The 23,210-nt window shown below is 42.6% G+C and overlaps 2 protein-coding genes across 3 annotated transcripts in view; one reads left to right on the forward strand and one right to left on the reverse strand.

Annotated features, from left to right (window-relative positions):
• Positions 1 to 4,602: 4,602 nt before the first annotated feature.
• On the reverse strand, positions 4,603 to 7,133 carry ccn1 (cellular communication network factor 1). Its single transcript, XM_058410671.1, has 5 exons — positions 6,921 to 7,133; positions 6,508 to 6,721; positions 6,054 to 6,398; positions 5,741 to 5,943; positions 4,603 to 5,622 (listed from the first exon to the last, which is right to left on the reverse strand). Exons 1-5 carry the CDS (start codon positions 6,966 to 6,968, stop codon positions 5,320 to 5,322), a joined length of 1,113 nt encoding a protein of 370 aa, XP_058266654.1. The 5' UTR covers positions 6,969 to 7,133; the 3' UTR covers positions 4,603 to 5,319.
• Positions 7,134 to 8,301: 1,168 nt separating this feature from the next.
• Positions 8,302 to 23,210, forward strand: part of ddah1 (dimethylarginine dimethylaminohydrolase 1) — a 39,063-nt gene continuing 24,154 nt past the window's right edge. The window contains exon 1 of one of the 2 annotated variants that reach the window (XM_058409396.1): positions 8,302 to 8,467. Coding sequence is in view for 1 of the 2 variants with exons in the window: in XM_058409395.1 (XP_058265378.1) it covers positions 13,739 to 14,035 (297 nt within the window). In the remaining variant the exon portion in view is untranslated. Of the gene's footprint in view, positions 8,468 to 13,560; positions 14,036 to 23,210 lie in introns of those variants that run through there. The other variant, XM_058409395.1, reaches the window with a different exon arrangement.

Raw genomic sequence — 23,210 nt, forward strand, 5'->3', positions numbered from 1 at the left:
ATTCCAACATCCTTGTCCACTCTTATCGGACAGCACTTTGATTTATGTCCAGATTAACTGGACAGAATTCAGCCTGAGTTCAATTTAACCTGTCTCGTGGTCCAGTCTTCTGTGAACTACCCCTTGGTTAGGGTCAGGATTATTACAGAGAATGCTGTACTAGTCTCATCCATGTTAGATGGAAGTCTGCCCTGATTCCTGACACCATTACTGCACTGCACTTTGACCTTTTACTGGACAGCACTCCTGTTGGAGAGCAGTCCCTAGAACAAACTGCTGGAAATGCTGCGGAATTTTTTTTTTTTTTTTTTTTTGGAACAAAGCCCAAAGGGCTATGAATTTGAAAGCAGAGTGGCATTAAAGACAAATTGCAGACCCCAGAGTAGTGTGAATAAAGCGTTTTGATCTGATTTGCTGGCTTAAAATGACTTTCATGTGACTTCCAGATACACCAGTATGTTCCAGTTTAGCAGTATGTATATATGTACACTGGAAAGTTGCCGGATCCAAGTTGACTTAAAATGCTAACTTATAAGATTTTGTTAATTGTTAGCCAACTTTGCATAGATGGCTTATGTAAAAGTTCTGACATGTGGCTTCACATCAGAGAGACTAGCTAACTGTTGTAATGGACTGAAGAAAACCTTGCTTTTTAAAACAAAATCACCTGATATGGGTTTGAGTTTGGCTTAGGAAAAAATTTTGCATGATTTTTCCCAGAATTTTCCAGAAAGTTCCCTGTAGCGTGCATGGAGCACGTGCTAACATGCTGCCCAGCTCTGGAGCAGCGAGTGCATGCGTGTTTCACCTGACGAGCCGTGATTTATTGTCCTTTTTGTGAGTTGTTTTGATGTCTGCTCATGTTGTGCGCTTATGTATCCAATCAAGGAACCACATCTAGGAATTCTGTTTAGCAAACACGGGTATGACGGATGGCACGAACTGCAGAGTTAATTCTGAAGGGTTTGTCGGGCACACTAAATCGTGCATGTTTTGTGTGTTGCTGTTTCCCAGTGGAACGCAAATAACAATCCTGTGTGTGTTTTTGTGTGGGAGCCAGACTCGCTGTTGAAAAGAATTTGAGATGTCAAGGTCTTTCTGGGAAGAACTGACGTAATATCGCGGAATTTATTTCCCAATTTTGCGGATTTTATTAGAGGCGCTCGCGATGAGTAGAACTTTGATGGTTGATGGTAAATTAAACAGCGAACAGGTTGGCGAGTATAAAAAGGACACATTTAAAACACATTTCTTCATTCTCATGTGGTTGTTTATTTCCACAGCAATCATCGTCCAGGAATCAAATCAGGGATTGACCTTCTCATAAAATAGAGAAGCCTCTAAAACCGCTGAAAGATGTGCTGCCTGTAGCATCATTATAGAACAGCTTACATGGTTCTGGGTGAAGGATTCCAGTCTCTCATTTGCCATGATGCAGAAATCAAAGCGAGTGTCAGAAATATTTACATGACGTAATAAATACCCAACTAAATGCAATTAGGTTAGTGTGTGTGTGTGTGTGTGTAAGCTAATGCTGTTTGTGGTACAAGTTCAAATTGAAAATATTACACATGTTCTCCCATGTTCTTGAGGGTTTCCTCTGGGTTCTCTGGTTTCCTCACAAACATGCTGGAAGGCAGACTGACGAGGATAAACTGTTTCCTAGCGGTGAATGTGTCTGAGCAAAGAACTGGCGTTCCACCAGGATGTGTTCCTGCCTCGTGCCCGGTGTTCCCGGGATTGGCTCCGGGTCCACCGCCACCCTCGTGAGGATAAAGCACTTACTGAAGATAAATGAGTGAATATATCTCATTTTGAACATATAGTTTGTCATTTGTTGGAAAACATGAAACATATTAATGAGTCATCCTGTGCTCAGGGGTGTATTTTGCTGTCATGTCTAATAAACACTCCCTACTGCTCGTTTCCCTCCTCAAAAAAAAAAAAAAAAAAATCTGATGGTTATTAACCAGTTTGTCATGGCGGTGCTGGATTTTTAATGGACATGTTTGACCATAACTTAAAGTTTTAGAAAGAAAATACAATTATACAACACGGTTTACTTTGAAGCATCTCTGGAAACTTATGCCAGGAAACTTGAGATGTTGTCAGATTGAACCTTAGCTGCATCAAGCACAGGCAGATTTAACTTTACCACATCACGCCTTCATGCTGGTATGTGGCATTTCACAAAAAAAAAAAAGAAAAAAAAGTGCATCATTTGGCAGTGAAGTCGTTGCCTCCTACCATCTCAGCTTGGGCCTCTTCCACACCCAGGGCTCTGCTGTACTTCCAGCCAGCTGGACAGTGACTGGTTTGACGTTGCCAGCAGGCCTGGATGGTTAAAGCTGGCATCCATCATGTTGAGTCGAATCGGCTGCTTCTTACGTTGAACTCGAAACTTCCGCTTATATAAGGCTGGAGCCAGAGCCAGGATATTGCGCAGAGGCTCATTACTTACATCTCCAGGTCACGTTGTGTTGGCTCGTATAAAGAACTACTGGACATTTGGCAGCCCCTTCTTTCTTCTCACTCACACACACCCAGTTACATCACATCTAGTGATACATTGCACCTCCGGGTCAATAAATCCTGGGTCTAGATTACTTATAATGGACTCAGCATGCCATACAAGATGCATTTCGTGCTATGATTGTCAGGCTCTTCAGATGGCAACAGAGTTCATCTCTTCTGGTCAAAGCAGTTTAATTACAGAGATTCTGTTTGGCTTCATGACCTATAAAGATCTATTTAAAACATAAAGTCTGCTATTTTTTAAAAAAAAATCTACCACACTAAGTGAACAAAGAACACGACAATAACTAGCATCCATTCCAGCATCCCTGTGTGCACTTCTCTGAGCTGCCAGCAGGGGGTGATCCTAGATGACAAAGTGGCAAAACAGTGGGTGTTGATGCCTGAAGTGGCTGTTGAAAGGAGGAAGAGCAGGCCTGGTCGTTCTTCTCCTCCTCCTGCTGTTGCTGGTCCTGCTGCTGGGCTCACAGTAAATAACAGTGAAAGTAAAGCTGCTGTTTTGAACCGAGGAGTTGTAAAAGCGTTGACATCAGAGCCAAGCACTTTCCAAGGATGCCGTAATGGCCTCTTTTCCCTCCCTGTCGGAAGCCGGACCCAAAGCATTACGTCGTGTTTAACAAACCTGAAACATCTTGATCGTGTAAACACTTTGTTTCGGCAGTAACCGAGGGGCGAACGAGAAGCTGTGGAGCAGCCCGATTTGTACCAAGGTCCGCATGGCGCTGATGATTAGTGAGAAAGAGAAACTCGGGCTGTTGATCAGTAACTTGCACAATGTTACAGCCTTGTTATACAACCAACTCAAGAGTAGCCATAAAAAGTGTGTGTTCATAGCTCCCTACTGGAAACAGCTGGGAAGTGTATGGAGCATCAAAACTCCGAAATAGCTCCTGAAGTGTTTTCCATTCAGCTTGGAGCTCTTGACAGAGAATAGATCCAGCTGTCTTGCGAATTCCGTTTGGTCACTGGCCTGGCAGCTTTCATATCAGAAGGAAAGGTCTTGGACACATCTCTCCTCTGATTAGATCACAAAAAAGGGCTTTAAAGGAGCTTGCAGTATCAAGAAATGCAAGTATTTAGCCGAGATGATGATGATGTGCTCATCACCTCTGGTAAACACAACCTGGGGATGTATTTTTAGAGTGAGGTCTTCCCACAGCCTCAAAAGTGAACAAGCTGTCTTCCAAATGTTTTCCACCATCTGCTGGCCATCAGTACGTCTGCATTCCTGAGCAGTCTCCATTTCACCTGGATCAAACCTCCGTGTAGATATATCATCCCTGGGGAAGGGGGTGTGTAAAGGGGGGGACTAGACTGAGGACACAGAGCCAGTTGCCCCACAGTTAGGAGTGAAACTTTTGCACGTTTCAAAGCTTCTGTAGGAGTCAGAGGCTTACTAACAGTGGAGATTGTCTTTACAAGCCCAAGTGCTTTGGCAGATACTGGAAATTAAATATTAATCACAGAGGGTGGAACAGGATTGTTATTGTTGAGCTCATGGTGCAGCCGTTGTTCTGTTACCATGTTAAATATTTTTACTGATTTTACTGGCTTTGGATCAGTCTAGCCTACTCCTGTTTGAGTTTTGCTTTTCATCCTTTTGATAGCTCTTGGAGGTGTGACATTCTGTTTGAGTCTGATCAAGCCATGAAACCTCACTCTGAAATGCAGCGAGTGTGTTCAGACCTGAAAGTATCTTCTTTCTCCAATGAAAAAAAGCTGTCCCACTTTGGAAATAGTTTCCCCTAAAGAGAGATTCCTGCTGGTTGGGAAGGCACTCAAGATTCCTGGCTTGATACCACGCCTTTTTAATAATGCCAAGGCTTTTAATCGTTTTGTTATTAGGTTTAGCTGAGACCTTGACTTTAGGCTGCTCCAAAGAAAGCAAGTCAACCGTTACTATGGCATTCCAGGACAAACTGTTATATAACACTTCAAGCACTTACTTGTTTTTTTTCCCCCCCTAAACACTGACTGTGAAAATTGTTGGAATGATGAAGTGTATGCCACAAACTGTTGAAAAGTTTCATTCAGTTCTCAAACAAGCAATGAAGAGACATTTTTAAGTTTCATAAATAAATCTTTTTTTATTTGTAACATATAAAATTAGATCATTTTACACTTTATTCCAGTATGACAATAATCAAATAAAGTAGCTACACTTTTGATAAATAATATTAATAACAATATTAAAAACATTCATTCAAACTTTGTCAACTCATTTTGTTGCTAATTCGCTGATGGAGTTGATTTACAATAGCTGCCGAACAATATGAACGCATTTGTCCACATTAGGGAGGAATGTTACCACAAATTTGTCGGAAAACCACAACACGGTGTAGCTCGTTGGCATTACAGAACCATGGTCTACAGAGTTAAGCAAAATTTTAAATTATGTATGTGCATATATGCTTATTTGAAGATATACACATACGAGTCTACAGTTGAGTCATATTTTGTGTTTAGGAATCAAAATATACATAAAACAATTTTAACATTAAACAACTACGTTTTTACAAATTGCTCGAGTTTACAAGTCGCTCCGAAACGAAGCTACTGAATTACTGCTCCAGTGTGGAGCGAGCATGGAAAACGCTGACGAGGCCTCAGCAAACAGTGCACTTCATCAAACTCCTCACTTAACAAGTCCATGATTCCGTGGGAATCTCGAGATGGTAGCTGATTGGCCGAAAGGGGTAAGCGCCCAGCTTCACAGCCTTTCTGTGATTGGCCATTTCCGGCATCACTGCTGACATTGCGTAATTCTGACACAGGATTCCCTTTTCAGTCTGCGAACTTGTGGATGTCATTGAAGAGCCGGTAAAAGGGGTAGGGGGCCTCGTTGGCATGGGGGCAGTTGAAGGAGCACTTGCAGGTCTCAATCAGCATCACGTTCTTGTTGAAGGTCTCACCATCCTCGCAACGGAACTTAACGCGCACTGTGCGGGTCTGCTGTGGGCTACAGCAACGGCCGTCCACGCAGGAGCCGCAGTACTTGGGTCGGTACTTCTTCAGGCTGGAGCAGCCTGCATAGGTGAATTTCACTGCCTGAGTAGACTTCTTGGTTCTGTTGCATTTCTTTCCTTTCTGTTTTAGAGAGAACAGTCTCACGTTAGTTGACTTTATCCACAAGCACTGATGGTTAATATTGTTTGGTTTTGTTGGATTGCTAATTTTATGATGCATAAGCTTTGATGTTTCTTACCTTAAGGCTAGAGTAAGGGGACTGGGTGCAAGGACGGACTTCACAAATCCGGCTCTCCTTGACCAGTTTGCACTCAGCGTTGTTGTTGGTAACTCTGGAGGAGATGCCAGTTCCACAGGACTTGGAGCATGGAGACCAAGGAGTGGTCTGGAGAATGCACTTCTGCTCGCTGAACATGTGAGACTCAGCCTGGGCTCGAAATGCTGCAAATGCAAAGGAAGGCAACAAAGTTAGATTGGATTCAAACAAACACTTTTGAAACCATCAAACCAACTCCAAAAGTTTTGCCTCGAAGCTCAATTTTGACACCTACCAGGAAGGGACTTGAGTCCATGCTTCACGTTGGCCACCAGCTCATTTCTGTTGGTGAGGTCACTTTCGGTCTCGTCCGGCATTGCGTCTTTGTCCAACAGCTTGTCAGAAGGTTCTGGCTTCATTGCATCATCGCACACCCACTTCTCACAGCACTGGCCTGGAATTTTGACCAGTCTGGGGTTGGCACAGCCTAGTGTGGGCAAAGACAGCTCCTGGGGGCAGAGAGGGATGCAGCCTACTGCTCCATCGATGCATGTGCACTGGTGTTTACAGTTGGGCTGGAAGCTTTCTCCATTCTGGTAGATCCTGCTGTTGTATTCACATGGTCTGCCTTCAGTCTTGGCTGTTAGGGAACAGAAGAGAATCCTGTTAGTCAGAATTCTTACAGGAAGACCTACGCAATGACTTTGGCAGGTATCAAGGTAATTATATAACTATTATATCAAACACACCTCGGCAGATGCCCCTGGTGGCGCCTGAACTGGCCCCAAAGTTGCACTCGAGCCCCTTGGTATGGTCGCAGGGCTCTGTCTGGCTGCAGTCCTCGTTCAGCTGCCGTGCGCAGACTTTGCAGCAGCCGCAGCCGTCGAGCACGAGGCCGACACCCGGCGCGCACTTGGGTACCTCCAGTGGGCAATCGCATTGAGCTGGGCACGAGGAGAACACCTGAACACAAGTAAACAAGTCCACTTTAGCAAAAGGGTCTAGACATTTCAGCAATATCACCATCCATAAGCCTTAAGAATATCTTGAACATAACAACACAATAATAATAAAAATCTACTCCAGGTATTTTATTAAATCCACATATCCATCGGGGTTTTATCTCCGCTGGAAAAGCGACTGAAAGAAAGTTTCAACTCACCAAGTCGCAGCTCGCGATGAACATCACGATGACTGGAAAAAGGAACATCTTTCCCTGAATAACGTCGCCTCCCAAAAAAAAGAAAAGAACGAAAAGGTTCTTCTAGTCCTTGAGCTTTATAGGTCCTTCGTTAAAGCTGATGTCAGGCGTGTGGTTCGCCGTTTGTCTCGCGCTCTGTTCGAGGCTGAAGCGCTGTATGAGAGTGAGTGGGTCTGCGCTGCTTTATATAGACGAACCGGCGCGCGCTGACGTCGCTCTCCGCTGAACTGGCCCGAAACTATGCGCGGAATGCTTCCTTTGGCGCGATTTCCATCCTGGGCTAAGCACCACCCTGTCTCTCTCTCTCTTCTTTTTAAATGAATCCCCCCTTCGCTCTCGACACAATGACCCCCTCCTCCTCCTTTCTTTCTTTCCTTTCCCTGTTTTCTCTCTTTTCATTGCTTTTCATTTTTTTTCATCCCCACATTCTTTTCGACTGCAGTCCGTTTCATCACTATGGTCCAGTCCAAAGTTTTAAATATATAAACAAAGCAAATGTTCACCAGAGTATGTAATAGAAGAAAGAAATAAAAGATGCGCGAATCTGCGGGATTTTATCATCTTCATACAGGAGAAACGGGAAGCTAGAAATATATTATTATTTATATAATATATATTATTATATATTAATATTAAAAATCTCTCTCTCTCTCTCTCTCTCTCTCATTTTATTATATATATATATAATATATATAATTTATTAATCATTAATATTAGAATTTCAATAATAAATAATAATCAATAATATTTAGAATTTCAGCATACACTTTTTCAGCAACATATTTTTGCAAAGCTTTTGGCTGTACATTAGTCTAAAAACAACAGACTATAACCTGTGAGGAAAAGGCTAGCCATGTCTCCAGGCTCCTGCACCTATGTGTGTGTGTGTGTGTGTGTGTGTGTGTGTGTGTGTGAATCCTGTAAAAAGTCAGATCATATGAGAACTCCTTAAAATTCACATATAGACTTAACTGTTTCTATTTCTGGACTCTATATCCCCCCAACACACACACACACACTCAGTCTTCTCTGTCTCCAAGCACTTCCAGATGTGGCCTCCACACGTAACAGCATGGCCATATTTGGTATGGCAGCAGCCCTGCATTATTAACATATTTTCTCCCTCAGTTTAGTCAGCCACAAAGCATTCCTGACAGCTCCGAGGGCTCCTAAATGTGTTCTCCATGGAGGAAATTCCTCCGAGTTTCCATGCAATCTGTCCACCAGGTTTTGAAAAAGAAGAGGGAGAGAGAGAGAGAGAGAGAGAGAGAGAGAGAGAGAGAAAGTGCAACTGTTACCCAGATTTCCATATAAGCTGTTGGGTTGAAGTGGAAAGGAAGAAAAAAAAAAGAAAAGAAAAAGCAGCCTGTTTTTTCAACGAGGTTAAAAATAAGCAGTGAATTTCAGAGATTGCTGGATAGAGCAACATGAATGAACAGAGATGAATAAACGAGTGTAGACTGCACACTGTAACGGGATGTTCTTGCAGTTAGTGTGCTTTCTTTCAGGTAAGGCTGCTTTGATTAAGCTGTGGTGTTAACGGGGTTTGTGTTGGGAGGTGTTGATTCTCCTGTTAACTGAGGTCAGAAATTAAAGATTTGTAAGAGTTGGGAGGTGAAGAGCGTTATTGCTTTGACATAGAAGCTGCCATCGTTTCCGTGCGAGGACGCTAGATGGAGATGTATTGTGCTGTAATCAGTCTACTAACTTACCAGGAAGTTGTTTTATTAACCTGATACACAAATCTTTACGCTTCCGACCAGAGATGCATGATGGGATTTTTTTCTCAGACTGATTACGAGTACAGTGTTTGTGTTAACCAATAGGGACGACACACAGAACATTCTGTTCGTTTAAATAGTCGTCATGAAGTGCATTAGCCAGCCACAGTGTTTCAGCTCAGATGGAGTGGGGTTGCAGTGGATGAGCAGGTTTTGTTGCTCTTAATAAAAAAAAAAGCACATATGTAAAGCATGCTTTTCATTTGGAATCTGTCTCTGTTAACAGCTGATAGCAGATGATCGCCAAAAACAATATGCTGAGTCTAACCTAGCCTCGTCTGCAATGCTAGCAGCTGTCTGTTCTTTAGCATGATACCCGGTATCGGATGATGGAATCGGACCATTTTTACATGAACCTGAGCGAGGAATCAGGCTGATCTAGACTGAAGCATCCGTACTTTCAGCTGTCTGTGACATATATTCATGTTTCTGGGCTATACAAAGCCCCTGACACTGACTCACGGGGTGTGTATCAGGGAGCTGTATTCCCACCATGTGATCTGACCTGGACCTTATTCCAGCTCTGTCGTCTTAGGTCACACATGCCTGTGTCACTGGATACACAGAGCGATGCACTCACACTCTAATACATGACAAGAGAATCATTTATCAAGGGACAGCACTCTCAGAACGGCTGCTCCTTCTCCTTACGTCATGTTTCCCTGAGCGATTAAGTGCACTCCCTAGATGGAGTGACCACACGGTATCCATGGATGTAATGGATGTAATGTAATTACGCTGTCGTTTCCTGCTGACATCTGTTTCTAAACGTGACCCTGAAAACTCAGCTCTGTCTTTTCCTCTGAGAATTCTCTTGTTTTAGGAAACACTGCTGTTGATTTTAATGAAATTAGATTTTTTTTTTCTAACCCTCTAATTACTCATTTCGGAAATATTGCAAAGTCCGTTTCATGCTTTATGTAGTAATAGCAGCCATAATATTTTCCGATGGCCTGCCACCAGATTTGGTCTTTCATTGGGAAGGAAAGAACAGAGGCCTTGTTTCCTTATTGATTCGAGCATGTGACTCATGGCCTACATGTGCCCTGTGTAAAAAGACGTCTGGTGTTTGAAAAGCATAGAGACCAGTCGTCCTGCCAAACACCCATGTCCTTGGATGAGGATTGTTTTAACATGTCTCAGAGCTTTTCCATACTGTTGGCGTCATTTTGTTGCAGATCTTCTTGCTTGCTTGTTTGGTGTAAATGCCAGGATCCTCAGGAGTGATCTTTAGGGTGTTTGAGTTTCTGTAGTAACACATTGTCATGTATCCTAACCGGAAAAAATGGACCAATTCCATATTTTCCCTAGAGGAAGTGACCACTGGGAACACGGAGGATTAACATAATTATAATTGCTCTTTCTGGCTGACATCTGTTTCCGTTCCTCTGGGTGTCAGTGGAAATGGACTTGGTCATGTCTAGCTGTAGGTTTGTAATAGAGATCTTGCACAAGTAAGATAAGAGAGTTCCAGTGGACACAAAGCCATGTGGAACTTTGACACTCATCAGCAGGGAACAGAACGTCATTACGCTGGACATTTTACAGATATAACAGCAGAAATCATGTCACTGATGTCATCTCTTCCTTCAGATACGAGGAGTGTAAATGTCTCAGAAAAGCCTCTGGTTTATCTTTGTTTACTTGTACATCGACGACATCATAACATAACGAATATCAGGTGCTAAAGACATCAGCTGGTGTTAATGGTTATATGTATGCATTTTGGAAGGATTAAATAATAAAGGGCTCAGAGTTAAGTCATGGGAAATGGGCTCATGTGCAATACATACAGCTGTGTCATCGGCATAGAGATGGTACAGAATGTTATATTTATTAATTCCACTTGAAAGAGGAATTATAATTCAGTTATATAACAAAAGGCCTCAGAATTGAACCCTGATGAAACCACAGTACAAAAAAACCCAAAGACAGATGTATCTATGTGACATCTGTATGCTAGCAGAAGGAAATCTTTTATTTATAAATCATGCTCGATAAGTACAGGACCCAGAATGGAGCCTTGAGGGATTCCACACAATGTCCATACAAGGTTTAAGATATCCACTGCATTACTCAATCACGTCCTGTATAAACTCCGCCTTCAGTGTGGGAGTATTTGCTCTAAAGGCACGTCATAAATGATTCAATACGTTATCCAGACTGTACAGTAGAGCTAACCTTAAGACAGGACTTTTTGTTTAATAAGACAGAATTAACGATGGCCATGTCCAGACCATTTCCATCATCTCAATTCAGCACTGTGTACATCAGTGTACTGATTTGTCAGGTATTTATTAGCACCTGACTGAAACCGCAGACTTTTGAGAGATGGCGTGTGGATTAATACAGCAGCTAAAAAGACAGCGCTAGGTGATTAGCCGTGTTGTGCAGTGGTTTTTGCTTTAAAGTAAAGCCAAGTGGATTTATGAGACAAAAACAGAGCACTAAAGCTACACACACACAGGGTTGTATACCTGAATCACGTTTCTTGGTTTTAATCTTAACATTACACACTGTGTTAGCATGAATAAAACAGATGGCATGGAAAAGACAGATTTAGATAAAGAATTAGGAGAAATACGCGAGTGGAAGTCATGCCTTGAAGGCTGTGATGTTGTTCAGCTCTTCTCACATCTAACTCACTTTCACAGTGTCTCTCAGAAGAGACCAGGTGTGTGTCAGTCCATTTTTTTCCTTCCTTGAGGGAGGGAGAGAGGCTGCTGGAGGAATGGAAAAAGAGAGAGAAAGAGAGCAAGAGAGAGAGAGAAAGAGAGGGAGGGAGAGGGGTGAAGCGGAAAGACCTGTCTGAAATGGAAGAGCTGGTATGTGGGCCTTCAGGAATGTTTAGACCCGTCAGGATAATTGAGTGGATCTGGAACAAGGAAAGACAAACTTTGTTCCTGGGGTGCAGAGGAATGTGCACAGGGATGTCTGGAGAGCAAATTCCAGCTCCAGTCGGACACACACACTGCACTCCTGTGTCCTTCCATAGTAGATCCTGCCATTAGAGCCTGATTTGAAGGCTAAGATAATTGTGCTCTAATGATCGTACTGTTCTTTCCCTTTATGATGCCGCAAGTCTGCTGTTTTCTTTTGCTGATTGCCGAACCAGTCGTACCATAGTGTAGCCTCCTGCTATGTAGCCTAAAAATAATCAGACTCGGGAACATGTCTGGTAATGCTTTTTACCAGATCAGGCTGGATTTCTTTCCGCATCTGAAGTTTTATTGGAAGTGAGCGGATATCCGTGCCCTCTGTTCCCAGTCGGTGGGATGCTGTAGGGGCTGGATGATGATCGCTGGCAGATTGGAAAGTGCAATCACATGCTACAATAACTGACCTGACAAACATCTGAAAGTCTCATGCTGATATACGGTCTGGATGATGAGCACTTTGACACTTTAGATCTAGCTAAAAGTATGCGCCCCCCCTGACCATCACACTCGTATGTCCTTTTTCACCAAACTGTTACTAACTCTGAAGCACACGGTTGTACTGATCATCTCTGTGTGTGTAGCTTTAAATTTCTCTTCACTGGGACTCAAACCCTGTTCCAGCATGACAATATCTCTGTGCACAAAACCCTGAGCTCCATGAAGACATGGTGTGGAGGTGAAGTTTGTAGTGGAAGAACTTGAGTTCTCTCCCCCCCCCCCCCCCCAAAAAAAAAAAAAAACCTTTGGGATGAACTGGAACACTGACTGCATGCCAGACCTTACACACTCCTCACTCCTCACCTGGGAAAGCCTTCCCAAAAGAATGGAGCTTTTTATAACTTCAAAAGCGTCTGGAATGTGATGTTCCACAAACACATATGGGTTTGATGATCTGATTGATGCCCTGAAATGGACCAGTGTCTCATCCAGGTGTATTTCCAACTCATGATCAGCATTCTTGCAATAGGCCTCTGTCACCCTGAGCAGGATAAAACAGCTTCTAGTAAAGGGTGACTGATAAACTACTGATAGATGACAGATAAACTACTGATAGAAGAGTCACTGTAAATGTGTGACTAATGGCAAATAAATAGTTTGAGCAGATTTACCTCCTGATTGGTGAACAGACTGTTTACATATGGACACTTTCAGAATGATTAGATTTAGGTCTATTAGATTTAATAATTAACAGCTTACAGCACTCGATGGCTGATTAAAAATTGATTAATGAACCATTGTAATGGAAATAAAACACGTTGTAGCACATGAGTTACATCCCCAAAGTAATGTAAGGTAAAAGTGGATGTAATGCTGTAATGGAAATTAAAGATGGTTTAATGGATCTGATGGACTTTAATGTGATGTGTGTATCTGTAATGATTCTGTACATGAGCAAAGCTCTCATATAAAAGATTGCTGATAAAGATGAAAATATACAAAATAATAATACAAGAACAGAATTCTTGTAGTATTATTTTGTTTATTTTAATTAGAAATGAAACACATCCTGAATGTGAACAGAGCCAAACCAGTATATCTGGATCGTAACCAGAAGAAGGACACCATGTGAGCTGTCCTCTCATGTAGCCACCTTATAGAAACTGGTTTCCTGATAATGGAGCTCAGACTATATCAGTGTGTAAAATGGAATGGTTTAACTGGAGTCGGTTTATCTGTGATGAGTGGAGCACATGTGCAGCAGTGAGGTGAAAGTTTAAGTGTTGGTAAAAAATACTTTGATGACCTTCACATTTTCAATCGTATTGTTTTGGGGATTTTTCCTCATCAGAATGTCTGACCATGTGAATTGGTTTAATGAAAACGGATCTGGGTGCGCGTCCACGTGAGCGTTTGTTGGTGCGCGTCACCGGGACGTTGTTACACGCCCACCGAGCGCTCGCGTCTGTCAGTGCGCGACAGGAAGCGACAGAACACAACACAAATAAATAAACACAACAGAGCAGCGCGGTCGCTACATTTTATTAAAACAACACCAACAAAACGTCTTTTAAAGCGAGATCGTATTTTCTGGTTGTGAGAGCAGCACTGTAAATCAGACATGTCCGGGCTCATTTCGGCCGGTTTTGGGAGATTCACTCACGCCGTGGTGCGCGCCATGCCCGCGTCGTACGCCGAAAGAGCGCTCCGGAGCGGCGCGGCGCAGGTGGACGCGGTGCGCGCGCAGCAGGAGCACGACCACTATGTCGGGGTGCTGCAGAACCGGCTCGGTTTGCAGGTGCTCGAGCTTCCCTCCGACGATTCTCTGCCGGATTGCGTGTTCGTGGAGGACGCGGCGGTGGTGTGCGGAGACACCGCCCTGATCACCAGACCCGGAGCTGAGAGCCGCCGCGGAGAGGTACGGTACGGCGCGCCGGGGGGGCTTCCGGTTTCTGCAGGTTCAGCCCGGTTTAGTTCCGTGAAGTTACCGAGTGCACGAGTGTTGCTGTGCACCTGCTATCTGTTTCTCCGACTCTCTCTCTCTCTCTCTCTCTCTCACACACACACACTCACTAACGGTTCCCTTTGTCTTTCTCCTACCTGTCTTTGTGCACCTGTCCGCACCGTCACCCCATCTGTTCACGCGCTGCACTCAGATCTGAAGTCACTGTTCTCTAAAAACAAAGAAGAGTCTGAGAGCAACAGCTGATCACTACAGAAAAAACGAGCTGACTTGGTGGTGGTGGTGTGTGTGTATGTGTGTGTGTAATCAAGCATTAGAGATGTTCTCTGCCTGAAGATCTCCTGCATTCAGCAGTTTAGTGTGTTTAAAGCGTGCCTGAGATCTAAATCGGTGTTTCAGACATTTCTGTTATAAGTGTTATTATACCACTACAATAAAATGGTCACTTCCGGTTTGATGTTTAATTGCTTGACAATTCACTCTGTACCAGTCTAGTAATCATCCATATATGTCTTGCTCTATACAGTTAGAGCTATTAGCAGTAAACATGGTTTTAACTTTTTAGACCGAAGGGGGTGTGGCATGACCTAGCTCAAGCAATTTTTGTTCTAACATTTTAAACCCTTTAACATGCTGCACTTTGCAACTTTCCCTGGGGAATTTGAGCCTAAATTGTATGTGAATGACTTTCAGCATTATTAATTGATCTGTATTGATCTCCTGCTTTCCCAGTCCCCTAGGAGAGATTATTTGGATGTAAAAGTCTGACAGACTAGTGCTAGAGATTAGCACAATCCTGTTAGTTTACAGATTAAGTCAATGGAGTGAAGGTTGATTCTTGGAAGAAACTGATTTCTGATTCTCATGAGATCTTAGTCACTGAGCCACCACCAGCCATGGACCAGCATCAAGGGGTTGTGGGAAGTGGCAGAAAGCCTTCAGTGTGATGGCTGGAGTGTGTAGAAACTGAGTGAAACCTTGACCGTTGGACTTGGATTTGTTTTTTAAGTTACTGATGAACAGCCTGATAAGGTTTTGGCCTCGAGTTCAGTGCAGACTCACCACATTTCATGAAAATCTCAGAACTCATTTTCTTCTAATGATGAAGCCACATCTTTGTCATTGTTTCCTAAACTGACTAGAAAACTCAGAGACTGAGTGTTCCATTATGATTAGGATATAATTCCTTTAATGGCTATAAATAAGCTAGTCATTCAGAGTGGGTATGTTTTGGTTTGTAATACACTTCATGCACCACATGCTTCATATCTGACTGCATATTACCATATATGGTATTACCATAAACAAACCCCAATGCACAAAAAACTTTTATAAACATATCATTAAAACCGAAGCTGCTGCTCGGATACAGGATAATTTCAACTGTCCTGTGAAATATATTGGAGTTTCTGCATCTGATACAACGAAAAATGTATTTATTATAATCAATTATAGTGTTCAGATTTGTGTAGTAGGCTGTAGAAATGTCCTGTTTGATGAAGTAAAAAGCTGATATCATGTCTGATCAGTAAAGGTCATTATGCTGTTCTATGTATTTCCTGTGCAGTGGGAACAGAAATAAAGCTCACTTTATAAAACCTCAAAAACAAGTGTTCAATTTACACAAAAATGATGATTTATTTTAGATTAAACTTTTTTTTAAACAGTATATTTGATAAATAATTGTGTGTTATAGTATTATAGTAGTATTATAGTATTATAGAGGCGATAATAGAGCTAACTGCCACAAGGATGAATAATAAACGTCTCTGTGCTTAGGCCCGGCTACGCATCTTGCGTTTTGTATCTTGTGTGTTTTTAAAGGTCTTTGACATCTGGAGTTAAACCTTTTTGTGGCTTATCAGTGTTTGCTAGCTCTGTTGTTGTATCTTGGAGGAAATGGTTCAGAAAGGTAGCGTCAGCTCTTGTTTTTCTGACAGGAAGCATTAGGGTTCCTCTGGCATTTGTGGAACTGAGGTGAGGAAAACATTCCTCTGTTACTATTCACAGGACCTGAAGAGCAGTTCTGGTATTTCACAACCAGTTGCTGAGATTATCATCTCCAGAAATAATATCCAGTGTCAATCTCCCATTACGGAAACATGTGACAGTGGAGAAACCAGATATTCAGAAGAAAAATGAGTACATTGTCTAAAGTTGGTGGAGCAGACTAACAGATTTGTGAAGATCCCATGACACTGGACTTTCTGGAAGTTCTGGACTCTGATTGGTGGTCAGGTGTTGAGTAGTTCTCTCTAACAGCAGCTCTGACTGTAGCGCAGGTTTATATTAATGCGCTTGCTCTGCGTTTCTATAGCAACAGCTCACTGACGTGTCCAGCAGGTGGTTTATTAAAGCAGATGTTTGTGGTCTGATTGTCGATATAATGATTTATTTAGCATTTACGGAAAGACTCTGTTGTTGATTATCTCAGTGTTGCAGCTCATTACTGAGTGTTATATGATCGAGACATGACCTGAACTGAGTAGAAATAGTCATAGCGTGTGGCTCTAAAGAACAAAGAAGGCATTAAATCCCGCCACATTATGTGATTCACTAAAACACACAGACTGGAATTTGGAATAGTTTCCTTTTTCCAAAGAGAGTCATCCCTCTGGATTTTACCCTCACATGCTCTGGTATTAAGGTATTTTCCTAATTGTGGAGTTCTGATAGAACAGAATCTGGTAACATTGTTGGACGGTGAAGCTGAAATTCTTCCACTGGCGTCTTGCGTGAACGCTGTGTTCCTGAACTATGACGTGGGTTCGCTGTGTAGATTGCTGGGGAAAAACTCTCCGGAATTGACTTGTGAAACGGAATTGTCCGTGCGTGGATGGAGCGGTGGAAGCCAAACTGACTGCGTCACACACAGTAGAGCATTCTTCCCCCCCCCCGTGCATGGTGTCTGAGCGGATCTTTTCAGGAGCAGGTTCAGGAAGCGTGTGTGTACATTACCTCCAAATGCCTCTACTGTAATGTCTCGCTCAGGAGCACTCCGACTCAACACATACACACACACACACACACACACTGAGCTTACTCCAGGCCTGGAGCCTGATTCTGGAATTGGTTTGTTCTGTCATACAAACAATGGACATCCTTCACTGCAATCTTACCTGAGTTGGGTTTCTGTTACTAGGAGTACCATTAATTACAGAGTCAGGACTGGACGATTCTCTTAAATCAGAAACTTTGACCTATTGTTTTGAAGCTGCAGTGTCTGGAAAACAGTCTGAGCTTCCTGCTTCTCTCCAGCCTTGTGTGTGTGTGTGTGTGTGTGTGTGTGTGTAAAAATGAGAGTCTATTTATCCAGATAGAGCTGCTGTCGTTCCCACCGCCTGTGCCACATTCCTGCTCTCTAACCTCCCTCGCCTTGTACCAAGATGCCAGACTAAACAAACCTGTGTGTGATGTGCAGAAACATGTGCTTATGACCTCAGTATTGGATTGTTTAAAAGGAGGTACAGATGGCTAACAAATTAATGGAAAATGCGAAGTCCTAGCAAAGTGTTGGGGCCGCCATTTAGTGAGCTCTGGTACCCTTTGGATACGAGCGGGGTTATCTTGGCGAAGACCATGCCCATGCGGCTAGAATTATTTTATCATAAAATAGACATTAGTGACCCAGATTCATTCTTTTTTTACTGTTTAATGTAGCCAGGGCTGTTGGTACTGCTAGCACAGCTGCGCAACACACACGCACACATAGGGAATGTAGCGTGTACACTCGGGCCGGAGCGTCTGCTGTTCAGCATAGAGCAGCTCACTGTTAAGCAGAAGCGGAGGTCGTGAGGTTGACGTGGCTCCCTGCAGGGGGCTCTTACACTTCCTCCAGGTTTTATCTCATTTCTCACAGACCTACATTTCTTGTGTAGGTGCCACATTTAACCCACTTGAACTCGACACAATGGTGTGTGAGTGCAGGAGTTGGTCCTTTTGACCTAGACCTGAGGCTGGAGAGGTCTGAATTCCTGTCAGTTGACAGTTAGCACAGCTGCACTTTTGAGATTAGTGTGAACTTTTACCATTAAGGAAGATCATGTTCGGAGGAATATTCCTTCATAAACTGCCATTGAATTGGGATGACACCAAGAGACTATCGTTGTATCTGACACTGTGACAATAAAACTGAACCTTGTTTCTTATGTAGACCCTTGATTGAAGCTGATGTGTAATTATTCTAGTGTAGGGTATCAGAGTTACGCTATTTTCACAATCTCCTTAGTAAAAAAAAACAGTACATGTTTTAAAGACGTTATTGGCCATCTCCAATACAATGGATTAACACATTGACCCTAACAGATACCCATAATGCTGCTAGGCTAACACAGAAAATAGTCTCGCTTAATGCTCCGTCTGTTTTATCGATCTTCTTCTTCAGGTCCTCTTGACTTCGTCTTTGATTTAATGCTTTTTAAGAACATCTTTCACTGACGTTGATTTTCAGCTGCAGTTCTGATTTAAGATCATTCCTTTAATCCCGTGTTGGCGAGCATCATTGCGGTTTCATGTCTTTTTCTTCAGAAGATTAGCGAGATGAATGGCTGTACCAGTTGTCCCATGATTCATACATCACACACACACCTGACATAGTGCAGTAATCCAGAAACAACTGGTGTGTAATGTTGGTGTGAGTTGTGTGTACACATGTGCCAATACTGAAGTTGATATTTACGGCCCGAGTTCTTATCAGAGTTTACAGTATCATCACAAATCCACATAAGGTTTAAGGAAGGATGCTGGCAGCTAACTTTCATATAATTCTTGTCTTTTTGACAGAAATATGAGTTTGCCTTCTCCAAGAAGAACACATGTCTGTTAAAGTAAAGAACCGTAGACGACACTTGCTGTTGTTCTGCTACTCAGTGCCACAGAAAGCACAGTTGGTTTTTCATCTATCACATGTGGAAGGAGTCTCCAGTGTCAGTGCTGTGTAGCTGGAAGTTGAAGTGTAAGGAGTTCCTTACACTTCTTTATGGTTTGTCAGTAACATGACAAGCTGCAGGATTTTTTTCCTCTCATACACATGTAGAGAGGAAAACTTTTTTTCACAGGACATTAAATGTAACTATAACCAGATAAAAAGTAAGCTGCAATGTTTTTAAATTAATTTTATAATTGTTTGACTTGCAGATGACGCCTACTAGGCTTCTAGTAAGGAATGTGGAGCAACTGTGTCAGAATGTGTAGAAAAGGAGTGTGTGTGTGTGAGACAGAGAGAGAGAGAGAGAGATCAGACCTCACAATACACATTTCTAGATTAATTTTATCTTTAGATGTAAAATCATCAGGTTCAGGATGAAGAGATCACACATTTGTTTTTTTTGCTGCTTTGTGAGGACCAGATGTCCCTGTAATGATAAGAATACATGAAACTGTGTGTGTCCAGTTTAATCTCAAGGTCAAGGACTGCTCACTGCACAAAGTGCCCATATGGAGAATTCTCAATCACTCACTCACTCACTCACTCACTCACTCACTCACTCACTCACTCACTCACTCACACTGCTATGCTTGTGAGGACCGTCTATTAACATAATTATTTATTAGCCAAATGTCCCAAGGTCAAAACTACTGTAGTTCTGCCCTTGTGGGGATTTTTTTTTTGCTCTCACCAAGATTTATAAACCTATTCATGTGTGTTGATAAGAAAATTTATGGTAGTTTAAGATGGTGTTTTTGTGTGGTCTGTCATGTTTTTAAAAACATTGTGTTTTTTGTTTTGTTACTGTACAAACACTACAGGAAGCGTAACATGTTTATAGATTATTATCATAATTGAAATTCACAGTACAGAGGAAGTGGGATGCTGGAATTGATAATCCAAGAGAGGATCCGGATCAGAGAGGAATGAAATGTTGTGCAACCGCAGTAGAGCGAAGGAGGAATTTTTAAAATCACTTCCATTATGAAATAGTTTTGGGAGGAAGGACATGTGAGAGGATTAGGAGGAGAGAGAGAGAGAGAGACAGGTGAAGTGAGACAGGATGAGACAGGAGCTCTGACCCTCGCTGAGTTATGACCGCAGCCGGAGGGTCTCGCCATGACATCACCCCCTCATCAAGCACAATAAACACACACGTCCTGCTTCTGTGTGTGTGTGTGTGTGTGTGGTTCTGTAGGAAACACTGACGTCAGGTCATCAGTGTTGCCTTTCTTAACCTTTGACCCTGTGGGTCTGTATTTGATGACATCACCTCCACCTGTGATGAGAGAAACAGAGAGAAAAATGCACACGCTTCATTCTGGTCTTATCACATCTGTGTGTGTGTGTGAGAGAGAGAGAAAACCAGACTGTCTGAACTTCACCATTCATGTCTATCAACAGACGCACACACACACACGCACACACACACACACACAGCGCAAGAGGCTGTTTTCTCCATCACTACTCCGTCTGTCTGGACTTCAAACATGAGCCACTGCAAGAATGATAATGACAGAAACACACTCAGAAAAACACACTCTTTAGTAGCTCTTTACCAATTCCTCAGCCGCGTGTGTGCGTGTGTGTGTGTTTTTGCTATCGCGGCTGGTGGATGCGGTGAGGGGGCGGGACTGAGACAGCACCTGTGCCTTGCCAGAGCTTCGTAGGGGCCTGTCCCACGCTGCACATCTGCATACCGTTCCTGTGACAACACGTCTGATTGTGGAAAGACTCGCCACACACACACACACACTGTTCTGCACTTTTGATCAACATCTTAGTGTTTTTACAGAGAGAGCTCTACTGGTCACATTGTATAACACACGCATCACTTTAACTCCTGCTTCTCAGCTACGACTGCAGAAAACTGCGACTTTCCAGACCTGTTCCATGTCCTTGTGCAAAAGTATTGGCACATGTAAAGAACTGCTATCAGTATTAAACATTTTATACGTAAAGCAATCTCTATAAAGAGCAGTAAACAGCTCGAAACTAAATAACGCAGCAATAACTTTAGTGGAAAGTAAAATTATCGTAAACATTTTATGACTTTCAGAATTTCTTAGTATTTCCTACAAGCTCCAAGAGTTTGGATAAAAAGCGGGCGATCGAACCTGTGATCAGTATTTAAATTGCTTCAAATGACACTGAAGTACTGCAGAAGCGTCAATGTGTTGAATGGACATGAACATCACGTTGCTGAAAAAACATTTGGATCTTGCAAACTCTCCTCAAACACTGTATTTTGTGTAGCCACACATACCCACACACACAATATACACACTACACACACACTGATTTATAGTTATTAGATTTATTCAGAATTCTGTACAGTATGTCTGCACACATGATTCACTGCTGTTGCTTACATATGTTTTAAAAACTTAAAAAAAGCTCTAAGGACAGATGCTCAATTCACATTTCTAACTACTGCAAGCAGAACCATTAGATTGATTCACCACAATGTAAATAGTTCATAAATCTGTTTTCAGAGACTCTCACGCGAAGTAAGTGAAGCTGATGACATCATCATCACTCTCAGGAGAGAGTGACATCATAAGTATGTTTCCTATCAGCCGTATTCTCCACTTGAGTCGGCTCCCGATAAACCATCACCTGCTCTGGGTGTATACGAGCTCACACATAGAACGTCACGGGTCATGACCCCATAAACGTCACCTGTTTCTGCTGGAATGAGTGCGCGCACACACACACACACACACACACACATGGATGCATGTCATCGGTCGTCACCGCTATAGAAAGGCTGATGGAGAGCAGTGGCCATGTTTGGAGTGAACAGTGAGAGACGCATTACATAACCGTATACAGTATGCACACACACACACACACACACACACTTGATGGATGGTGTACAGGGAGTTAGCGATTGATCAGAAGGACAACCGACTAGAGAGTAACAAAGAGTCTACTCAGTAACGAGATCGATGCAGGAGAGTGAAGTAATGCTGAGAATTGAGTTTTAAACGTTTCGACTTTCGGTCTTCGTTGTTTTGTTGCGTCATTTCGTATTGTTTTGATGGTGGTCAGCGCGGTTGGCATGGCAACGAGCTAGCATGCTTCACTTGTGGTCCTGCTGAACCAAAAACAGTTTGCATTTCGTAAATCCCTTCATCCAAACACGAGCATCGCCCCGATCCATGTGGATCTGGAGGAATTCAAGTTCCACTACCTTTATGCCATGCCACTCTGACACTTTTTAAAGAAATCGTTCTATATTTAGATGTTTGTTCTGTGATCTTTGGTTCTGTTTGGAGTGTTTGTGGAATGCAACCCTTCTTTATACACTCTGTCCAAACATGTCTAGCTTTGATGATGTTCTGAAATAGAGAGATGTCCCGAAACCACCCAGAACACCATGTATGTCGGAGGGGTTCTTCTTACACACACCTCCTCTGCTTTGATTGACAGGCGCTGAGGCCACACCTCCTCTTCTCTGATCGACAGGCAGTAAGGCCACTCCTCCTCTGCTCTGAGCGGCAGGCACTTAGGCCACGCCTCCTCCATGACACAGTGCACATTTCTTTATTAAAAAGTTCATTATATTGAAAAGGTTGATTCCAAGTATTTGTCTAAAGGTAAAAAAAAAGGTTGATGATTTATTCTTTTATCCTTTGCACTTAACATATGAAAGTAAAATGCTATAAATACAGAAAAATATGATGGTGAAACAAATTCAGGTAAAGTGAGGACCAGTTCCTTATAAGTGATTTTTATTAAATTACTATGCTTAGGTAATCTTCTGGTTCCCAAAAATGTGTGTGTGTGAGAGAGAGAGATTTCTGGAGAATGTTAAAAAGAAAGAAAAACAGGTATGAGTGAAAAGGAATGGAATTAATACTTTGGGTAAACAGTGCAATCCTTTCATTTCTCTTTTCTGTTACACACACACACACACACACACACACACACACACACACACACACTGAGACCTTTAAGAGATTCCATTTCCTTTTCCAGTCCCATCTGCTACTCCAGTTGTACCTGTAGATCTCTATAGGGAGTGTGTGGTATTTCTGTGGCCTGTAAAAGCCATTGAGGACTTGTCTGTGACATGAGTGTGTGTGTGTTTTGTGTGTGTGTGTGTGTTGGAATTTGGGATTTTTTACATTCAGGGAAAGTACGTTACCAAAAGTGTGTGTGTGTGTGTGTGTGTGTGAACACACTGATCAGGTTGCT

The sequence above is a fragment of the Hemibagrus wyckioides genome, linkage group LG15, assembly GCF_019097595.1.
Source record: "Hemibagrus wyckioides isolate EC202008001 linkage group LG15, SWU_Hwy_1.0, whole genome shotgun sequence".
NCBI lineage: Eukaryota > Metazoa > Chordata > Actinopteri > Siluriformes > Bagridae > Hemibagrus > Hemibagrus wyckioides.

What these genes read in the sequence shown, in the direction of transcription:
- ccn1 (XM_058410671.1), bottom strand. Translation starts at nt 6,968, where the DNA reads ATGTTCCTTTTTCCAGTCATCGTGATGTTCATCGCGAGCTGCGACTTG. An exon ending in TCATCGCGAGCTGCGACTTG is followed by an intron (nt 6,722 to 6,920) that starts GTGAGTTGAAAC and finishes ACTTGTGTTCAG; the next exon opens with GTGTTCTCCTCGTGCCCAGC. An exon ending in TGGACTCAAGTCCCTTCCTG is followed by an intron (nt 5,944 to 6,053) that starts GTAGGTGTCAAA and finishes TTGCATTTGCAG; the next exon opens with CATTTCGAGCCCAGGCTGAG.